The sequence below is a fragment of the Polyodon spathula genome, chromosome 16, assembly GCF_017654505.1.
Source record: "Polyodon spathula isolate WHYD16114869_AA chromosome 16, ASM1765450v1, whole genome shotgun sequence".
NCBI lineage: Eukaryota > Metazoa > Chordata > Actinopteri > Acipenseriformes > Polyodontidae > Polyodon > Polyodon spathula.
Window position 1 is genome coordinate 887,941 of NC_054549.1, and position 22,821 is coordinate 910,761.

Consider the following 22,821-nt stretch of genomic DNA (forward strand, 5'->3'; position numbering starts at 1 on the left):
CAGAGCTAAACACAGTATTCTAGATGAGGTCTTACTAATGCATTGTACAGTTTTAACATTGCTTCCCTTGATTTAAATTCAACACTTTTCACTATATAGCCAAGCATTTTGCTGGCCTTTTTATAGCTAGATGAAGACATTTCTGAGTCAACATAAACTCCTAGATCTTTTTCATAGATTCTTTCTTCAATTTCAGTATCTCCCATGTGATGAGTCAAAGGGTTTTCGGTCTGTGATTCAGCCTCCCGACAGTAGATGGCATCAAACCAACTCGGGACTTCCCTTACCAAGATCTCGTGACCATGGCAAAAGTCATCTTTTTGAGGGGCGGCACCTTGGTGAGGGGCGGAAGTACGAGTATGTAAATTCCAGCCACTGGAGTCAAGTGAAGGATAAGGACACGTGTCGGTTGGGGATTGGTGTTCCACTGACTACAGAGGCGGGACATTACATACTAAAGGGAACGTACTACTGTGTTCGGGGTTGGTCCGAAAGTAAAAGTAGGAGGAGTCACGGGTGAAGGGAGAGACTGGTTTTGTGCAGCGGGTTTTTTTTGAAATACTAACATTTCTTTTGTCTTTTTTTTGTTTATGATCACCACGAAGACAAATTAAAGACGAGTCATCAGTTTGTTTTGGATTTCACCCCTGCACTCCTTCCCTCACACCATTTTGTTTTTCGTTTGTTATTTAATCCTTTTTGTTGTGTATAGAAAATAAAAATAAATTATTTTATTTCTGTACACATAAATTACTGTCTGGACATTCCATTTAATACACTCTCGCCTCACACTCCCATATGGTATTTATAATGCTCATTTGTATTGCCTATATGCAGTACGTTACATTTTTCTCTGTTAAACATAATTTGCCATTTGTCTGCCCAGTTCTGAATGCTGTCTAGGTCATTTTGAATGACCTTTGCTGGTGCAACAGTGTTTGCCTATTCTATTCCAGGATTTAAGTCATTGACGTAGATTAGAAATAGCAGAGGACCTAATACTGATCCCTGTGGTATGCCACAGGTTACCTCGCTCCATTTTGAGGTTTCTCCTCTAATCAGCATTTTCTGTTTTCTACGTGTTAACCACTCCCTAATCCATGTGCATGTGTTTCCTTGAATCCCAACTGCGTTCAGTTTGAGAATTAATCTTTTGTGCGGGACTTTGTCAAAAGCTTTCTGGAAATCTAAATAAACCATGTCATATGCTTTGCAATTATCGATGTTGCATCCTCAAACAAATCAAGTAGGTTAGTTAGACACGATTTCCCTTTCCTAAAACCATGCTGACTGTCTCCCAGGATATTGTTACCATGTAAGTAATTTTCCATTTTGGATCTTATTATAGTTTCCATAAGTTTACATATAAGTCAGGCTTATTGGTCTGTAGTTACCTGGTTCGGTTTTGTCTCCCTTTTTGTGGATCGGTATTATGTCTGCAATTCTCCAGTCTGTCGGTACAACCCCTGTCTCAAGAAACTATTGCATGATCTTGTATTAAAGGAGATTCCTCCCCATATCATCACACTTCCACTGCCCCACCGGTTGGCTTGAACAACACAACAGTCAGCATAACACTCACCACGACGTCTCCATTCACGTCTTCCATCAGGTCTGTCAAGGCCAAAACAGCATTCATCTGTGAATAAAACACTCCACCACTCTCTCTGCCACCACCTCAGATGTTCTCTGGCCCACAGAAGACAGTGATTTCGTCTCTCAGCTGTCAACATGTTACCCCTGAACGGCCTCCGAGCATGCAAATCAGACGCCGAGCTACAGTCATTCTGCTGATGCGCAGGTAATTACCTCCAGGAATTTCTCATGCTATGGCCACTGCAGTCTGAAAACGAATACACAGATGGATCAGTTGGATGTGACAGTCCTGGGCTGGTGTGGTCACCCTCTGCCTTCCAGGACGTGGCATGTCCCTCACAGAGCCGGTTTCCTGTTTTTTCTGGACTAGTCTGCTGATTGTTGAAGCAGAACATCTCATTCTCCGGGCAACTTCTCTCAGAGACAGGCCGCTTTCAATCATGCCCATAGCAACCAGGCGATCTTCATTAGTCAAGAGTGTTGTGGTCGTATCTTTTGTTGCTCTTACGTTAATTAAAATCATGTCTTTTAGAATGGCTATTTATACAGATTTTTAATCAACTCGTTTTGGCAATTTTAACTCAACTCAAATACCAAACATTGTGCATCAAGAAGACGTTACACTGTGTAGCACATCAAAGCAGAAAAATATTCCAGGAGGAAAGAATACGTTATATAGGCCTTACTTTACCCCAGTGAATTAACTACAAAACAAGGAGGCCAAACAGCAGCTCAAGTTAAACATTATTTTGTTTATTCCCAAAATACACAGTACATAAAGTTACTTTTTTTATCATTCCTTGCCATGTGTTGTTTTTTCACAGTAAACAGTTGCCATCGACATGTTTTTATCAGAGTAATAACAGGAGGTTTACTTGTGCTGAAATAGTATTTGAAACACTTCAAATAAAATAAATGTGGAAATGGAGTAAAATGAAGGTGGGAAAAAACTCACCGTTTTGGTTCTCATTTAAAACATTCCACTTAACAGAAAGTCACAACAAAAATATATATAATACATACAATATATATAAAAATCACTACACAACATTTCCAGCAAGTTGGGCACTGTTTAAGCGAGGCATTTCAAAATGATGTTTTTTCTGTCCCGTGAGATTCTGTCTCACTCTAAAGCAGCACAAAGCTTTTCTCAGATGGCTTTCCAAAGAGATCACAATGCGTGCGCGCGCATAATCTGGTTTGTTTACTTTTTGCTGTCTGAAACCTTTAAATAGAGGCTTGAGCTGCTGTGTTGATCCTGTGTTTTTTTTTATATATTAATCTCACATATCACATGGAGCTCTTTTTGGTTTGCCATTTTTGAAACTGTCTCGCAACTTCAGGTGAGGCAGTAAATAAGTGCAAGGTATTTTTGTAATTTCTAGCGAATAAGAAGATCTGATTTTTACACTGTGTTTACATGGGCAAGTGGAATGTGCTGTGTCAGGTCAGTTTGAGAGGGCAGCACCAACAACACAGATCAGCCAAGAGTTTTTCAGTGTCATACTGGATGAGCAGCAAAATACAGTTTAATAGGAGGGATGGCCTCGTCACAATAGGCTGTATACGCAGTGCTGTAATACCAGTATGCTCTGTATTCTCCAGTGTTTTAGGACTACGTTGGCAAATAGAGCACACACATGTGTTCTATAAATATCCAACCTTATGCAGTGCAGATGGATGTCTCTTGTGCAGAGAGTTGTATGTTGTTCGTCTTAATTGATGATGGCTGTCTGTGGTTGCTTGTATTGCGGGAGGGAATTCTCCTACTTTTGTTGTTTTAATATCAACCCTAACTGATGCATTAACAAAGTTTTTTGTAAATAGATAGATAGATAGATAGATACACTGAACAAAAATATAAACGCAACATGTAAAGCGTTGGCCCTGTGTTTCATGAGCTGAAATAAAATATCTCAGAAATTTTCCATACACAAAAAGCTTATTTCTCTCAAATTTTGTGCACAAATTTGTTTACATCCCTGTTAGTGAGTGTGGCAGAGCAGAGCTCTGCCCTTTATAAATTGGCAGTTATGGGGTTAAATTCCCCTACCTGCCTGGGTTTATTGTGTTCAGGTGGCTGGGGTTGATTAGAGTAATTAACGATCAATCAGCACCCAGCCACCTGACATAAAGGGAGGCCTCAGCTTCCCATTAGGGAGAGGAGGGAGCTGAGGAAGCTAGCAGACAGTTGTTCTTGCTGTTTTTGGGTTTGTGATTTTTGAATTTTCTAATCCAGTGAAGGCATCGCCCAGCCTGGAAACCATTATTTTTGTAAGTTTTGCTTTGTGTTTCGTTATTTGTGTTTTAAATATCTTTGTTTTTGCCCTTGTGCCCTTTTATTTTGTGTTTATTTATAATAAAAGTATTATTTTTTTGAACTGCAGTCTGTCTCTGGGCCTCTATCCGCTCGCCAGCCTGTCACAGTGAGCATTTCTCCTTTGCCAAGATAATCCATCCACCTGACAGGTGTGGCATATCATGAAGCTGATTAAACAGCATGATCATTACACAGGTGCACCTTGTGCTGGGGACAATAAAAGGCCGCTCTCAAATGTGCAGTTTCGTCACAAAACACAATGCCACAGATATCTCAAGTTTTGAGGGAGCGTGCAATTGGCATGCTGACTGCAGGAATGTCCACCAGAGCTGTTGTCAGAGAATTGAATGTTGATTTCTCTACCATAAGCCGCCTCCAACATCGTTTTAGAGCATTTGGCAGCATGTCCAACCGGCCTCACAACCGCAGACCACATGTAACAACGCCAGTCCAGGACCTCCACATCTGGCTTCTTCACCTGCAGGATCGTCTGAGACCAGCCACCCGGACAGCTGATGAAACTGTGGGTTTGCACAACCGAAGAATCTCTGCACAAACTGCCAGAAACTGTCTCAGGGAAGCTCATCTGCATGCTTGTCGTCCTCACCAGGTTCTTGACCTGACTGCAGTTTGGCGTCGTAACCGACTTCAGTGGGCAAATGCTCACCTTCGATGGCCACTGGCACGCTGGAGAAGTGTGCTCTTCATGGATGAATCCTGGTTTTAACTGTACCGGGCAGATGGCAGACAGCATGTATGGCGTCGTGTGGGCGAGCGGTTTGCTGATGTCAACGTTGTGAACAGAGTGCCCCATGGTGGCGGTGGGGTTATGGTATGGGCAGGTATTAGCTAGGGACAGCGAGCACAATTGCATTTTATCGATGGAAATTTCAATGCACAGAGACACCGTGACGAGATCCTGAGGCCCATTGTCGTGCCATTCATCCGCCGCCATCACCTCATGTTTCAGCATGATAATACACGGCCCCATGTCGCAAGGATCTGTACACAATTCCTGAAAGCTGAAAATGTCCCAGTTCTTCCATGGCCTGCATATTCACTAGACATGTCACCCATTCAGCATGTTTGAGATGCTCTGGATCGACGTGTACGACAGCGTATTCCAGTTCCCGCCAATATCGAGCAACTTCGCACAGCCATTGAAGAGGAGTGAGACAACATTCCACAGGCCACAATAAACAGTCTGATCAACTCTATGCGAAGGAGATGTGTCACGCTGCATGAGGCAAATAGTGGTCACACCAGATACTGGCTGGTTTTCTGATCCACTCCCCTACATTTTTTTTTAAGGTATCTGTGACCAACAGATGCATATCTGTATTCCCAGTCCTGTGAAATCCATAGATTAGGGTCTAATGAATTTATTTCAATTGACTGATTTCCTTATATGAACTGTAAGTCAGTAAAATCTTTTAAATTGTTGCATGTTGCGTTTATATTTTTGTTCAGTGTAGATTATAATGATTAAGCCTGTGAATGTAGCCTGATGGCTGAGACTCACTTTTCACGCTACACACACCGAGTCAGACACAGATCGGTAGTTTAAGTGCAGTCTCTATCCCTAACCACTGTGCTGGACGGCTAAGCCATTTACCAGCAAGCAAAAACGTTTTCACAAACACGCTTTCACAAACACACTTTCACGATACTTATTTCAACCACACAGATTGTGCTTCTTCAGCCTGGCTGCGTATGGCTGCTTCTCCATCAGCAGCCCTTGCCCCTTTCCCCCTGCTTTGCCAGGGCTTAATCAGCCTCAGGTGCTTCTCATTTCCTTTAGTCCCATGGCATTGTATATAATCATGAATGCATTTGTACACATCAGAGCTTTTCATAAAAAAGGTGTCGACCAATATAAGACACTTTACACTAAAGAATGTCTCCAGAAAGTAATAAAACAGTTCTTAGCAATGGTAAACTAACCATCCGTGCATACCTCACTTCACTGTTCATATCTGTAGAGTCAGGACTGGTCACACTCTCAAAAAAACTCATCTATATTCTTTAAGACATGACCACTGATGTTTTCCGAGGGGGGGGGGGGGGGGGTAGGGGGGGGGGGGGGGGGGGGGGGGGGGGGGGGGGGGGCGACACAAACCCAATGGAACTAATGGATCTAATGGAATGAGGAAGCCTAAAAACCCAATAGAACTAATGGATCTAATGGAATGAGGAAGCCTGTTCAGTGTGGAGACTGAGGATCTCCAGTTCAGCTCAAAGCAAGAGAGAGATTTGATACAAGTGATAATAATTCAGCACTGGAGCAACGGAACCCAGAGCCACCAAAACCATTTAAACACTGTCAAATATTACAGTGATTGTAGCTACAGTAACGCAGTTTAAAGGAACTTTTTGTTTTCATTGCCTTTTTCAAAATGAATTGCACTAACGGGGTTGCTGGAAAGCACGTCAGTCAGTAGGGGAAGCAGCTGATTGGTTATTGACAGGAAAAAAGCCAGTGAAGAGGTGGGGACAAATTCTCATTTTCCAATGACATGACCCAGGAAGTGCAGGCAGTTTAAAAGCATGGCTTCCAGACAGAGATGTCCTGGTGTGGTACCAGAGATCATGTTTAAAATAAAAATGTGTTCTAAAACATGTGTTTCTTTCAAAACTGCATGTGTTAGACCAATATAATAAATGGGATTTTTAACTACAATTACTTTACAGAACATGCTCAAAACCAAACCTATTAAAATTACATTAAAAGCTACTAGCACTGCTTTCTAACTAGGACTGCAAACAAATAAATGCTCTTCGTACCTTCTATGGGGCTGTCCTCAGTGTTGTTGTATGTCATTGAGGCTGTTGTCGCCAAGGTGTACCCTCTGACACAGGAAGTGATCTCAGACACACTGAGTGGCAATGTACTCCTTTTGTTCTTGTTGATTAGCCCTGGCATTGTGTCCCAGAAACGCAGCTGGACTGTGGAAACAGAATTGAGGAAACTAGAAAACAACCAGCAGGCATGTAAATTCACCCCCTACAAGAATATCTCACCTCCCCCAGTCAAACCACACAACATGTGCTATCAGAACAAAAAGAAAAGGTTATCCTCCACCACCTGTTTGTTCTGTACCGTACTGCAATTATCTAGTTCCCTTTGATTGGTGTTTACAATCATTCTCAATGGTTCTTATAACAGTAACTCAGACACTGTGCTTATCAGTCTATGTAAAGCTGCTTTCTCCTGAGTTCAGGAGCTGCTCAGTAACGGTTGTCTGCCTTTTGCACTGCTGGTCAAAATGATGGTTTCATCAACCTTAAAACTGCCATTGTCCCCTGAATCCCAGTCAGACCCCTTACTTACTAAACATCTAGGTAACCCTGCATAGCGAATCATCTCTTTAAATATATTCAAAAGATTTTACTGATGAAGTCATCTCACAAGTGCAGTGGTACCCAGAATGTATAAGGACCAGGGGCAGGGATCTTATGCTCCAGTTTTTCTCACTCCGATCCCTTGCTCACCTTGGTGTCCCTGAATAGATCACTGTCTCCTCTTGTGGATATGCACTGGATTTCAATCAGAGTGCTATGCAGGGAGAGACCAGTGTCCAAAGGATTGGGACTGGCATTCGGGAGTCCCTGATCGTTTGTCGTATGTAACAAAGGCTCAATTAAGCCTTTTTATAGAAGAGGGTTAGTGCTAGTGATTGTCACAAGTTTTAATTGTTTTATTCACTGGTAGTTTGATTTGCACTATTGTATTTTTTACACTGTGTGTTTTGTTTATTTGTGTACCCAAAGGGAGACCCTAATGAGGAGTTTAAATGTGTGCTTTATCCTTTCAATTATTTTATCACAAGCACAGTCACAAGCAATTGGGACCTTAATTGTAGTCAGGTGCAAGTCATCAGCACCCTTTGATTAGTCCTACTATATAACTGGAACTAAAAGAACAGGAAGGGGAAACACGGGGGAACACACTGGAACCGGACCGGGGCCATTTTGGACATGGAAGAAAGAGAAGCAGCACTGGAGCATCAGCAACAAAGACATTGAAGAGAAGCAGCACTGGAGCCTCAGCAACAAAGACACTGAAGAGAAGCAGCACTGGAGCCTCAGCAACAAAGACATTGAAGAGAAGCAGCACTGGAGCCTCAGCAACAAAGACATTGAAGAGAAGCAGCACTGGAGCCTCAGCAACAAAGACATTGAAGAGGAGCAGCACTGGAGCCTCAGCAACAAAGACATTGAAGAGAAGCAGCACTGGAGCCTCAGCAACAAAGACATTGAAGAGAAGCAGCACTGGAGCCTCAGCAACAAAGACATTGAAGAGAAGGAAACAAAACACAACTAAATGCAGTGAAGACTCTGCAGAAAAGAAAGTACTCTTTTGCATTGGTGAGATTATGAGAATACTGTTTCACAACAGACTGCGAGTATAACTTGTGTTGTTTACTTAAGTGTCCCATCTGATGTATGCTAGGGTGCTAGTTATTAACTATTACATGACTCCAGTACATAGGGACTGTGTAGTATACTGTTGGACTGAATAAGTATCTCTGTTATATTGAGTGCTGATGCATTGTAGTTGTCTGTCTCCAGGGCTTATCTTTGTGTCTGTCTCCTCTCTCTCTCTCTCTCTCTCCCTCTCCTTTCATTCCAGAAGGATTGCAGGAAAGACAGACTGCTGTATTACCTGCAGACACCCTGATAAGGGAAGCTCTCACCTACTAGAGAAGTATCCGTGGCCGTGTCAGAAGACTAATGCTCTTGTAGGGTCCGAATGCAGGGAGTGTGAATCAGCCCTGCACAGAGTGAGACGGGAAGGGGAGAGTATTAAGGATTTTTTTTATTGTTTCTCCAGGATTGACGTCCCAGAGAGGGAGGAAGCACCACCTGGAGGTAGACGTGGGATCTGGTGCAAAGTATTGGCAAGCAGTTGGACTTTAATTTGATAAATTTACATTACTGTGTTACTTTGGAGAAGATTGCCTTTTGTCCTTTGAGGAAGGAGACACTCTGCAACCATTGAAGGTCAGGTGACACTAATGATATTGTGGACATAATTAATCTACTTCCTAACCAGTGAGGGACATTTTGAAATCTGCCGGTGGGACTGAACTACTGTTTATTACTTGAATATTTACTGTGGATATTAAATCATAGCATCCCTGGGAAAAATATTGTTATTTTAGGGGGGTATACTTGTCCTTGTTGACATTCTTTTTATAAAACTGTTCTGTTGACTTTTTGTTTGACATAATGAAGAACAACCATTTTACCTATTTGCTCGTGTGGTTCTTGTGTGCTCCTGGGGGGGAGGGGGTCCTGTGGTCAGTCTGATATCCAAACAACCTGTGGGATATAGAAGAGAAGGTTATTAGAAAAAATACTTGCCTGCAAAGTCACGCAAACAAACCCTTCACATGATCTGCCTGATGACTTTTCTTTCTTTTCTGGCAACACACTGCTGTGCACTAGATGGAGCTGGAGCCTACCTGCCAGAAATGACACACTGAATTCGTTTAGGGGATTTTATACATTAAATAATAGAATGAAAGTGGTTGCAGCTAACAAATACTTTCACAATTCTTCCCTGTTGTGTGCTTCCATTCACTAAACAGGGCCTCAAACACGTAGTTTGAAATGAACAACCTTTATGGCAGACATGGATTTGAATTTTAAGTTACACTATTTATCTAATAAGCGAGCCCTTATCACATGCAAAGCGTAGGGGTACAAACGATATCATCCCTAATATCCTGGAATCAGCTGCCCTATGATATCGCAGGTATTTTATGTAAATGCATTTTGATCTGGTTTATTTTGTAGAGGCCCGTATGATTAACTCTGTGGTCAATTCACTCTATCATTCAGGGGGAGGTTCCACATTCCCGAAGAGCACATGCAATGAACTGAACTTCATTGTAGTTTTCAAAGCAAAACAAGTGGCTGCTTGGGCACACCCATCTTGGACTGGTATTGAAAATGGCATGGCTGCTAAAGTAAAATTAGTACCACTGTATAATCATCACATAGTCGAATCTGCTTCTTCTGTTTTAGAAGATTGCATCTGTATTTGTTGGTACAGTACCAAAACTGATTCAAAACCAATACAAGATTCTTATTTTAACCCAAGAGCCTTTTTGTCTGCTCACATTGAAAGCATCTGTAATTAGGAATAAGACTGATGTGCTCTTAAGGTTAATGAAGTTTACTCTGGAATGAATCTGTTATTGATGTCTTTTTGATTGTATGTGCTTGCAAACTCGAGGCAGTGATGAAGAATGCCTGGGGTCAAAGTGAGGTCTGTTCTTTTTCAGGGTTGAAGTAAATATCACGGAGAAGCACAGCCTTGACGTGCATCACCCAGCATTTCCATTTCAAAATGAGAAGATTGAACGCGTGCTTGAAATTCTGAGGGGCCCATAAAAGGCATGAGACCAGGGGTGAAATTCTGAGGGGCCCATAAAAGGCATAAGACCAGGGGTGAAATTCTGCCCGTACTCACCGGTACTTCATACCAGGACTTATTTTGATGCTGGTACTGGGCACCAGGTCTTATTTTCTGCTTTTCATCCAATGGTGATGCATTCCATCCACTCAAACATTCCACTAGCGCAGCGTTTCTTAAATGCACTTTCATTCAGCTCAGATCATGCTGCTTGCATTGTTTCCTCATACTGCTTCTGTTGTTGTTAGCTGCTTTTGGCCACTGTTAACATCAGTATAATCACTCCATGTTGATTGGCCGAGATTTCATTCTTCATTTTGGCATGCGTCACAAATCTCTGCCCATTTCGCTTTGTGTCAGTGCTCATTCGTTGATCAACGAGAGAAGACTTTAGCAGTGCAACGTGAAAACAGCGGTATGGAGTAATTATTATTACTATGAAGTCATTATTTTCTTTAGTGTGGAGGAGAAACTATCTGAAATATTCGAGGTGTGCTTCATGCTTTTCAAACATTGACCCAACTTGCAAGGTGCATGTTAAATATAGTGATCAACGTTTTATTTTGTTGTGATCCCAGTATTTTCTATTATGAGGGCTGTAATAAACCAAAACCAAAACGGTGAGGTGTTTTTCCTTGTACAATGCCATTTTTTTCTACATTTTGAAGTATTTATCTAAATTAAATGTAAGTTTTCTCTTGTGTGCACATCTAAAAAAAAAGTAAACCACAGTAATGATATTACTTTATGAAAATGTGTCTTTTGCCACTTTGTTTCTTGTGCAGAAACCACAATACCAGGGTTTGATGAGTCAAAGGGATTTCTTTGAATCTATTAAAACTAACTAATTTCGGTCTGTGATTCAACCTCCCGACAGTAGATGGCATCAAACCAACTCGGGATTTCCCTTACCAAGATCTCGTGACCATGGCAAAAGTCATCTTTTGAGGGGCGGCACCTTGGTGAGGGGCGGAAGTACGAGTATGTACATTCCAGCCACTGGAGTCAGGTGAAGGATAAGGACACTTGTCAGTTGGGGATTGGTGTTCCACTGACTACAGAGGCGGGACATTACATACTAAAGGGAACGTACTACTGTGTTCGGGGTTGGTCCGAAAGTAAAATAGGAGGAGTAACGGGTGGAGGGAGAGACTAGGTTGGTGCAGCGGGATTTTAAAAAAAAAACACTAACACTTCTTTTGTCTTTTTTTGTTTATGTATGGTTCGCCACGAAGATGATTAAAGACCAGTTATCACGGTCTGTTTTGGATTTCACCCCTGCACTCCTTCCCTCACACCATTTTGTTTTCTTTTGTTATTTAATTATTTTGTTGTGTATAGATAATAAAAATAAATTATTTTATTTTTATACACATAAATTACTGTCTGGACATTCCATTTAATACACTCTCGCCTCACACGTGGTGTCAGAAGTGAAAATGGATCCAGCTACAGTTTTGGCGATGTTTAGGGAGCAGGAGGAGAAGCGAGAGGAGATATATCAATATCAACATCAGAGAGAGCGGTTGCCCGGATGTTTGCAGCTCAGCCAAAGCTTCAGAAGATGACCTCGGAAGATGATCCCAAGGCTTTCTTGATTACTTTTGAGAGAGTGGCAGAGGCTGCAGAGTGGCCTAGGGAACACTGGGCCATGAAATTGGCACCCTGCCTGACAGGGGAAGCTCAGGCAGCGTATTTATTTTGTTGTGTATAGATAATAAAAATAAATTATTTTATTTCTGTACACATAAATTACTGTCTGGACATTCCATTTAATACACTCTCGCCTCACACAGGGATAAAATAAAAATAAAAGGTGACATTTTATACTGTTTTTGCCTGGAAAATATTTTTCTGGAATAGATCATGGTAATCAATCTACACAGAGACACAACAGAGAAGCACACTGAACATATTATTGTAAGATAAGCAATAAGTACAAATTAAATAAAAGAAACAGGGATCTATGTTCTAATCCAAGGCTATCACTGTAGCATGGCCAGGTGCTGTTGTAGGTGAGTACCCAGGGTCTGGAAAGTATGATTTCAGAGAATACTATGGAGATTAAAATGGCCATTAGTAGTAGTAGTGCCTGTTACGTAATACATTTCAGTGGTATTTTAGCATCTATTGTGCATTGTTTGACTTTGACCTTTTAGTATTATTTGTCCATAACACAGTTTTGTTTTATAACATCATCCCTTTTTTAAAATATCTTGAAACAAAACCCTCTCTACAGCGGTTACTGCATAGTGTAATATTTCTGAATGCTTGTCATTTAAGGCTTAGCGTAAGTGCTCTATTACAGTACATGACTGAGTGATTCATGCAGAGGGGACAACGCTTTCAGTATTTTCGGCTTCTTTGTGGGGAATTGCTTATAATTGATCAGTTATTTTTTTAGGCTTATTTTGTATTTATAGATGTATAATGTACCAATATGTATACATTTTTAAAGTATTTATTCATTGGCACTCAAATTGTCTCCATTTTTTAAATGTTTACACCCGACTGTGGAAATGAGTAGCTGCAGTTTTTTGTTGATAATTTCACCCCTGCATGGGACTGTGGAATAGATTTATGCAAGAACGGTGTCCTGTATTGTAATTGAAATGTTATCCTACACATATAGAAAGTTAACAAAGGCCACCCGCTCTTGTGAACACCCATATACAGCACCTATAGGAAGCATTCACCCCTTTGGATGTTTTCCCAGTTTGTTGGGTTACAACCTGAAATTTTGATGCATTTAAATTTGGGATATTTTTTTTCCTTTGATTTAAACAACCTACTCAACACTTTCAATGTGTGAAAAAATGGGGGGGGGACACAAATCAATCAAAAATAAAAACCTGAAAAGTTTTCATTAGATAAGTATTCACCCCCTTTGCTATGACACTCCTAAATAAGATCAGATGCAACCAATTGCCTTCAGAATTCACACAATAATCTGTGTGCAATAAAAGTGGTTCACATGATTTCAGATTAAAACACCTGTATCTGTGTGGTCCCACATTGGGTAGTGCATTCAAAACAAAGATACTACCATGAAGACCAAGGAGCTTTCAAAACAACTCTGGGATAAAGTTGTGGAAAGGCACAGATCAGGGGAGGGGTATAAAATGATTTCAAAAGCAATATGTCTTAGAGCAGTCAAGTTGATCTGTAAGAAGAGGAAGGTATACAGCACCACCCAGAATCTGCTTGAAGCAGGCCGTCCTCCCAAACTGAGCAGCTGGGTAAGAAGGGCATTGGTCAGAGAAGCCACCAAGAGGCCAATGACAACTCTGAAAGACCTACAGCGTTCATGGCTTAGATGGGAGAAACTGTGCATGTGTCAACAATAACTGAGGTACTCCACAAATCTGGCCTGTATGGAAGAGTGGCAAGAAGGAAGCCATTTCTGAAAAAAGCCCATGTAAAATCCCGCTTGGAATTTGCAAAAAGACATCAAAAGATTCTGTCGTCCGATGAAACAAAAATGGAACTATTTGGCCTAAATGCAAAGCATTATGTCTGGCGTAAACCCAACACAGCACGTCACCCAGGTAACACCATCCCTACTGTGAAGCATGGTGGCGGCAGCATCATGCCATGGGGATGATGATAGAAAAAATAAAAGTTTGCCACACAAGCCAAGTGCTAGTCTCACTAAAGAAACATCCTGCTCCAGAAATCTTCTACTCTAAGCAAACCCTCTCTACACACTATTTCGGAGCGACATCCCCTAACCTTCTTCTCTTCCAGAGTCCCAGAACTTTCACGGCGAGCCCTGCCTCTTCACACGGCCTTCACGATGCGCCTGATGAGCCTACCTATTCAATTAGTTCCTTAGCAACGCATCTCCTGTTGTGTGTCCCAGCCGCTTCCATAAATGCACACATGCAGTCAAGAAACAGAGACATAGTCAGTCTGTCACACAACCCAATAAAAAGAAGGTGGGAAACCAAGTTTCCGGGGGATTGTTTTAAGATCACTGTTTAGACCATTTTAAAGACCCAATTAACCTGATAGTGTATGTTAAATTTAACCTTTATAAAACATGGTTGTGCTGATTAAAAGCAGGTTGTTACTGTCTCTGCATTGTACGGGACAATGTGCGATTCTATTGCCATGTCTACATCTGCCACTGGGACTGATTTGAAAGTGATTTTAAATCACTTATTCATTTCCATCAGCAGCAGATCAAATCTCAAATGAGGCCCAAACTGCGGTCAGAATTAACGGAGCAGATTGGATTGTTATTTGCAGAAGGAGTCTGCAGTGCTGTTTGCAGATTGGATTGTTATTTGCAGAAGGAGTCTGCAGTGCTGTTTGCAGATTGGATTGTTATTTGCAGAAGGAGTCTGCAGTGCTGTTTGCAGATTGGATTGTTATTTGCAGAAGGAGTCTGCAGTGCTGTTTGTAGATTGGATTGTTATTTGCAGAAGGAGCCTGCAGTGCTGTTTGCAGATTGGATTGTTATTTGCAGAAGGAGCCTGCAGTGCTGTTTGTAGATTGGATTGTTATTTGCAGAAGGAGTCTGCAGTGCTGTTTGTAGATTGGATTGTTATTTGCAGAAGGAGTCTGCAGTGCTGTTTGCAGATTGGATTGTTATTTGCAGAAGGAGTCTGCAGTGCTGTTTGTAGATTGGATTGTTATTTGCAGAAGGAGTCTGCAGTGCTGTTTGTAGATTGGATTGTTATTTGCAGAAGGAGTCTGCAGTGCTGTTTGTAGATTGGATTGTTATTTGCAGAAGGAGTCTGCAGTGCTGTTTGTAGATTGGATTGTTATTTGCAGAAGGAGTCTGCAGTGCTGTTTGCAGATTGGATTGTTATTTGCAGAAGGAGTCTGCAGTGCTGTTTGCAGATTGGATTGTTATTTGCAGAAGGAGTCTGCAGTGCTGTTTGCAGATTGGATTGTTATTTGCAGAAGGAGTCTGCAGTGCTGTTTGTAGATTGGATTGTTATTTGCAGAAGGAGTCTGCAGTGCTGTTTGTAGATTGGATTGTTATTTGCAGAAGGAGTCTGCAGTGCTGTTTGCAGATTGGATTGTTATTTGCAGAAGGAGTCTGCAGTGCTGTTTGTAGATTGGATTGTTATTTGCAGAAGGAGTCTGCAGTGCTGTTTGTAGATTGGATTGTTATTTGCAGAACGAGTCTGCAGTGCATTGCAGATTGGATTGTTATTTGCAGAAGGAGCCTGCAGTGCTGTTTGCAGATTGGATTGTTATTTGCAGAAGTAGCCTGCAGTGTGGTTGCATATGAAATTAATATACAACAGAAGGAGCCTGCAGTGCGATTGTAGATTGGATTGTTATTTGCAGAAGGAGAATGCAATGCGGTTGTAGATTGGCTCTGTTTTTAAAGTTGTTCTTTTAAATAATAATAAAAGAATGGAAATGCACACATGCATGTCTATATTTGTATGTATAAAAACATGCACATGCATGTTTTAGTTGTATTTTAAGGCTTTTGTGAAGAGTCACTTTTTTGCTCCCTGGTTCTGAATAACAGAGTTCTGATTGATTATTGTTGATTATTTGATATTAATTATGAAATTGGTTGCTGTGGTAGCGCAACGGGATGATCAAGGCTGGCTAGTGGCAGGAGCAGCAGTTCAATGCTTCTCACACACTCTTATTATCAAGAAAATAAAGAAACAAAAGGGTTAAACAAATCAATCAAAACTAAATACAAAATTAAGAGGCACCCAAGCCCAGGCTACCTGCTGCTCCCAGCCCTTCACTAAACTATCTGAGCTCTAGAACAAAGGCTGGCTTCTGTTATACCTGCTGCTTCCAGTCCTTCTCTAAACTATCTGAGCTCTAGAACAAAGACTGGCTTCTGTTATACCTGCTGCTTCCAGCCCTTCTCTAAACTATCTGAGCTCTAGAACAAAGACTGGCTTCTGTTATACCTGCTGCTTCCAGCCCTTCTCTAAACTATCTGAGCTCTAGAACAAAGGCTGGCTTCTGTTATACCTGCTGCTCCCAGCCCTTCTCTAAACTATCTGAGTCTAGAACAAAGGCTGGCTTCTGTTATACCTGCTGCTCCCAGCCCTTCTCTAAACACTGTCTAGAACAAAGGCTGGCTTCTGTTATACTTGCTGCTCCCTCCCAGCCCTTCTCTTGGTTTTGAAAAGATTCCAAATTGCTGACTTGTGTGATTTTCAATTAGGAAATTGGCTGTGCATCTCTGGTTAAAAAAAAAAAAAAAGACCAAAAATAATTGAAAACTTTTGTAAACCAGGTTTAAATCCCATACAATGGAAAAGCTTTCAATAAAAAGTAACGTGTTCCGGACACACTATGCTGTGAAAAATGGATTTTAAACACATAACCCAGTGAATAGAATAAAGCTTGCCAAGCATCTATTAAACTTTACAATCCATACTGCTCTCCAGTCACCAAAGCTCACTTAAGATTCAGTCCCACACCCAGCACCTCAGACACAGATAAGTGCATTGATTTTCCAGAGGCTGGAAGGAAGCACCAATGACGCCACCATGTGTCCTGATTCATTTAATACAATGCAATCTGGCACAGAAAGACATTTCGCTTTCAAGTCAGGCTCCTTCATAAAAAAGGGTACATTGTAATAAATCTTTCGATTGGCTACAACATTCATTGTTGAAGTACAATACAGAATGAAGTTGATATCTGTATATGTGGATATTAAAAATTCAGATCACAAAATAGCTTTGGCACTAGATATGTTTTGTAAAACAATATTTTATAGCCAACAAAACAGACAGAAACTATATAGTATAGTACAATTTCTTTGCTTTTAAAACCACTTGCACTATGCAAAATAAAGTGTAGCAATGATTGTTTTTCTTATTTTTAATAAACACGTTTATATCAGTACTGTAACAGCCAGCATAAAGAAAGTCCATCCTTATTACGATTCAAAGTAATCTTAACTCTGTTACCAGGAATGTGGTTCTGAACCCGTAACAGCTCTGCAATCCTCTGACACGTTAACTTCACTGTGGATCTGGACCTGTAGAGCCACACTATTCCTTTATAGTCCATTTTAAACATTGTATTTTAGGATGAACTGTATTCTCAGCTGAAAGACTGCAGGGAGTTAAAAGTATGGATGCACCTGTTGTTCTTCAAGATGTATCAGTCTAGACTTGATACATTATTATTATTATTATTATTATTATTATTATTATTATTATTATAGTTACAAGACATTGCTTGTATTTAATTACAAACAGCTTCAAATCAACAGTAGTGGTAATAACTTTTATTCAATAATGCAAAAAAAAATCCTCAAATCCAGCATTATGAATAATTATTATGATTAATATTGTTATTATTACTGCTACAGATGAAGCAGTATTGTAATTGCAAGACCCGAGCTTTCATTTAATTATAGAAAAGGCTTTAAATCCAGCATAATTGTATTTTTTGTTATTATTATTATTATTATTATTATTATTATTATTATTATTATTATTAAGTTTTACATTTCAACAACTCTCAAAGCACAAAAACAAAACACCTAACTCTGTCACGCAGAGCCAAATATATCAGACATCGTTGTTCTTACCTTTAAGTTAAGGTCTGGTGTGAATTTTTGGCAATTGCAGTCTTGCAGCGTCCTCAAAATAAATTGAGCAATTCAAAAAAACATAAAACACCCAGCTGTGTGCTGAATGTGTGCATCTCTGGAGTGGAATTGTTGGAGCTTCTTCAAGTATGTCAGAGGCAGCAACATGTGGTATTGAAAGTATTTCTGCAAAACTCGCAAGCTGTACTTCAATGGTTTTAGTTCGCTCCGAGTAGCAGGTGATCCCACATTCATTCATTCATTGTGCTGCTAGACAGGGATCAGCACGTTGCATCAAGCTGCTAACATGCACGTTGTCTGGGTTTCTGCATCTGTAATGCCTTCTTTTTTCTTCCCTGGTTGCAAAGACCTTGCTGGAGAGCCAGTGTCACCGGAGCAGGTTTGGTGAACTAGATTTGTAGCCATCATTAGGCTGATCCATCTGCTTTGTCATAGGAGGTTACCATGACAATCAATATCTAGCCCCCTGCCTTTTCTTTAAGGATGTTAGATAAAGGTCTTCACCAGTTTCAGAGCTTGCACTCCAAAATGAAATGCATTGCTCTGCTCAGAAACTCTTCTGTGTAGGGGCAATTCCTGCTGAGGGTCGACCCTCCACTTAGAAAACATGCTGTTTTGCTGAATGACTTCAAAGAGGCTTTGCCTGAAACTGAAAGGCTTGGCAGATATGCAACAGACTTCCCCATTACCTTCAGGCAACAGTAAAGGCTGAAGTTACCTTATGATATATGTTTCAAGGATTAATCAAAATACAAATGGTCACAACAAAGCGAAATGAATTCGGTAAGCTTGCTGTTTCTACTATAGCACACACAATCACAGGAACACCTTGTGTAGTGCAGCTCTATTCAGTTGTGTGTGTGTGTGTGTGTGTCTCAGGGTTAGGGGTATCTAACTGTGCCTGTGATTTCCCGCGGTGCTGGCCTGTAAAATGCGTGCAATTCCAGAGAGTGCTGTTGATTTAAAGGGCAGCTGCATTTATATCAGCCAATGTTAAGATCATTTGAATTTGTGTTATAGTTAAAGTGATAATTAAGACTGTTTAAAATATCCTTTCTTCCCTTGCTTTATCACCAAGGCCTTTTTTTTTTTTTTACCAGTTTCTACCAAAAAATTCCTGGAGTTTACAAAAGCTACAGATCAGTATGGATTCCGTTCCAGCATGTGACAATACTGATTTACACCAAGCAAATCCATGACTTTACATGAGCACTGATCTAACTGGGACACTCTGTTTAACATTGTGAAGTACACATACAGGTTAACACACTTTGCATTCACAAACAACAGAAGCAGAGCTGCTTTTTAGACCTTTCCCAAGTGTTACCGATCATATTTACCAAGTTAAATCAAAAAATCATTATTCACCTGTTTTGTTTGTTTTTTAGTAAACACTGATACATTCCCAGGAAAGTATATATAAAATAAAAACCAAGGGCTTTGTTGATCACTGGTCTTTCTTTATTGATCTTTAGGCTTTTTGCTTGCTTATCATGCTTTTAGTTATTTCAATTTGAGGACCAGGATAGACCTTTAAACTTTCCAGATCTTGTTTCCAAGGACGACAGCATCAGCTACACACATACACGCAACATTAGCATATTGTGTTTTAAAATGCAAATGCTTAATTAAAAAACTGCACATCTCACAGTGTATGCACTCACCTGGTTTTTTGTCCAATAGGGTGGAAGATTTTTCAAGTACAATGATGTAAATACAAAAAAAAACCTGGTGTAAACAAGCTTATTCCTGGTATCTAACCACTTCCTGTGTAGTAGGTCACAGAGGCTGGTTGCAACTACATGATTGGAACAAATCTTAAACAGGAAGTAATGTGGTACCAGGAAGCAACAACCAAGCAAAGAACCCTTCAAAAGATGATAGCATTGCAAGTGTTATTAATAGTAAGAAAATAGATTTTGAAACTTTGCACTTAATAAAGTTAGGTAGTGGTTATCGCCACAGTAGGATGATAAGCTTGTGCTAATTAACGCAAGCGTAAGCACACATCTCCAGCACGAACCTGCTGTAATAGAATGCATGAGTATACAATGGTCTGCCAGCTGTCTCCTTGATCAGAGACACTGTTGAAATGGTTGAATGAATGAATGCATGAGCAAGTGACTGAATGAATAAATCGCTTACAACCTGAACCCTTCAAGAATAAATGGCACATACTGTTGCCATAGTGGCACATCTCCCACAAGCAAATTGTCTTTAGATAGACTTTTTAAATTCATTCAGAAATTATTATTTTTTTTAAAATTCTATACTCTTATACCCCAGCATGTGTGTAGGCTGATCATATTCAAAGCTCTTTATTTTTACCGGCGGGTATTACTTGGGCGCGGTCAGAAAAAGCTCTCCGGCTTCTATTTGTTGTCAATGCAAACTGTGTAAACTGGTGACGTTAACCTGCGTCAGTTCTTCAATTCAGAATGATAAACAGACAGCCCCCGATTAAACACGTTTTAAATAATGTATTTGCATAAATGTTAAAGCCCTGGATTTACTTGGTGTAAATCATTATTTTCGCGTGCCTAAATAGGACAACGTTTGGGTGAAAATCAACTTTTGTAAAACCTGTGAATTTTTCAGTAAAAACTGAGAGTAACGGGCCTCAGTCATATACTGAGCTTCATAACTGTAGGTCGTTTCAGAAGAAACTCAAATAATGATAGAAGCAGAAACAGCAATTGAGAATTATATTTAAAAATAAAATCACAACAGGATATTAAACAGAAATGAAATGATGTACTGGTAGAAGTATATATTTTAGAATTAATTGTTTAATATGCCATAGTATTATAGTTGGGGCTACAGATTTTCGGTTTTAACCGATAAAAAAAACGATAAAATATGTCCGATATATATATATAAACTAAAAAAAAAAAACTTTGTATATCCAATACACACATGAAAACACTGGAAATGGTTACTCAATTCATGTTAACTACTCTACACTCCCGGTAAAAAATAAAATAAAAAAAAATAACCTACAATAAAAAAAAAAAGATTCCCAGTGCACCTGGGCAATGTCCCTCCTTCCTGACTTGTATCTCTCATCGATTCTTTCTGAATATTTTAAACCCGCCCCAACTACTGAGTGGCCACAAATTCTACATTTCTATTGGAGGATTGCAACACGTTTGCGAGATTTAAATGGGCAGTTGTATGTGTGACATGCTATACAAATGCATTGTGCTTTGTTGTTTTTTTTCTGCTGTGTACTGTACAGTGCTTTATATTATATATATATATATATATATATATATATATATATATATATATATATATATATTATATATCTATATATAAAATAAGCTGTATTACAGTTTGAGAGGGAGTATGTACACGCTTGTGGAATTTAAAACATAATTGCAAATTCTGGTAAAATTTAAAAAGAAATTGTGCTGCAAGTACTGTGACAGAAAAAAGAAAACAACCATCTCATACAGTACAGAAAAAAAAACCTCATACAGTATAGAATAAACGAAAACAACAATCTCATACAGTATAGAAAAAACAAAAACAACAATCTCAAACAGTATAGAAAAAACAAAAACAACCGAAAACAATAATCTCATACAGTACAGAAAAAAAAAACCTCATACAGTATAGAATAAACGAAAACAACCGAAAACAATAATCTCATACAGTATAGAAAAAACAAAAACAATAATCTCATACAGTATAGTAAAAACAGACACTCCAGAGCTGCTGTGGGGGACAGAATTGGACATTTTACACTGAAGAGAAAAAGGTGGTAAAATAATTGGGCACACTGAGAATGTAATAAAAAATAAATAAAAAAAATATTGAATGATAAACAGCGAGGGCTACCACATTGTGAGCGAGTATGATAACTTGAACTGCAACAGATATGACAAACAGCAGCTGAGTCATCCTACTGATTGCAGCAATCCTGTTGAACTGCAACCTCTGAGAAACCTTGAGGTTTTAATGAGACTAGACTGTTTCCACTGAGCTGTGAGGGCCTCCAGTACATGTCACTGATGTTTCTCAATACAGGCTTAGTGTAGAATTTTAATATTGGTGACAGTATAAATGCCACTTGCAGTGGTATGAGAGGGAGTCACAGGGTCAGAGGAGTGCAGGTTCCCATCCTGGCTGTGCGATGCTGCCATTCTTCACTGGGAATTCCAAGGGGTGCGCCATATTTACTGTGGACCTACTGTGGACCTCCTGCGGGATACGGAGACAAACTTGTCAGGGATCGTTTCTCCTCACAGTCAATGGCAGCGCTCTTGAGCTCCTGGTAGTAATGAAGCAAACTGGTTAGGGGAACGGAGAACGCACACAGACCTTAAGAACATAACAAAGTTTACAAACGAGAGGAGGCCATTCGGCCTATCTTGCTTGTTTGGTTGTTAGTAGCTTATTGTTCCCAGAATCTCATCAGGAAGCTTCTTGAAGGATCCCAGGGTGTCAGATTCAACAACATTGCTGGGGAGCTGGTTCCAGACCTTCACAATTCTCTGTGTAAAAAAGTACCTCCTATTTTCTGTTCTGAATGCCCCTTTATCTAATCTCCACTTGTGACCCCTGGTCCTCGTTTCTTTTTTCAGGTCGAAAAAGTCCCTTGGGTCAACACTGTCAATACCTTTTAGAATTTTGAATGCTTGTCCCAGCTTAGCCTTCTTTGTTCAAGACTGAATAGATTTAATTATTTTAGCCTGTATGCATATGATATGCCTTTAAACCCAGAATAATTCTGGTCGCTCTTCTTTGCACTCTTTCTAGAGCAGCAATATCCTTTTTGTAGCAAGGTGACCAGAACTGAACACAATATTCAAGATGAGGTCTTACTAATGCATTGTACAATTTTAACATTACTTAACTCCATTTTGAGTTTTCTCCTCTAATCAGTACTTTCTGTTTTCTACATGTTAACCACTC

The 22,821-nt window shown here is 40.0% G+C and overlaps 1 protein-coding gene across 1 annotated transcript in view; it reads right to left on the minus strand.

Moving 5' to 3' along the window:
- Positions 1 to 18,415, minus strand: part of LOC121328898 (von Willebrand factor A domain-containing protein 5B1-like) — a 119,866-nt gene extending 101,451 nt beyond the window's left edge. Inside the window, exons 1-3 of the mRNA XM_041274038.1 lie at positions 17,881 to 18,415; positions 9,169 to 9,241; positions 6,701 to 6,862 (exon numbers count right to left, since the gene is read on the minus strand). Coding sequence (XP_041129972.1) covers positions 6,701 to 6,839 — 139 coding nt within the window. The 5' untranslated portion in view covers positions 6,840 to 6,862; positions 9,169 to 9,241; positions 17,881 to 18,415. The remainder of the gene's footprint in view (positions 1 to 6,700; positions 6,863 to 9,168; positions 9,242 to 17,880) is intronic.
- Positions 18,416 to 22,821: the final 4,406 nt, after the last annotated feature.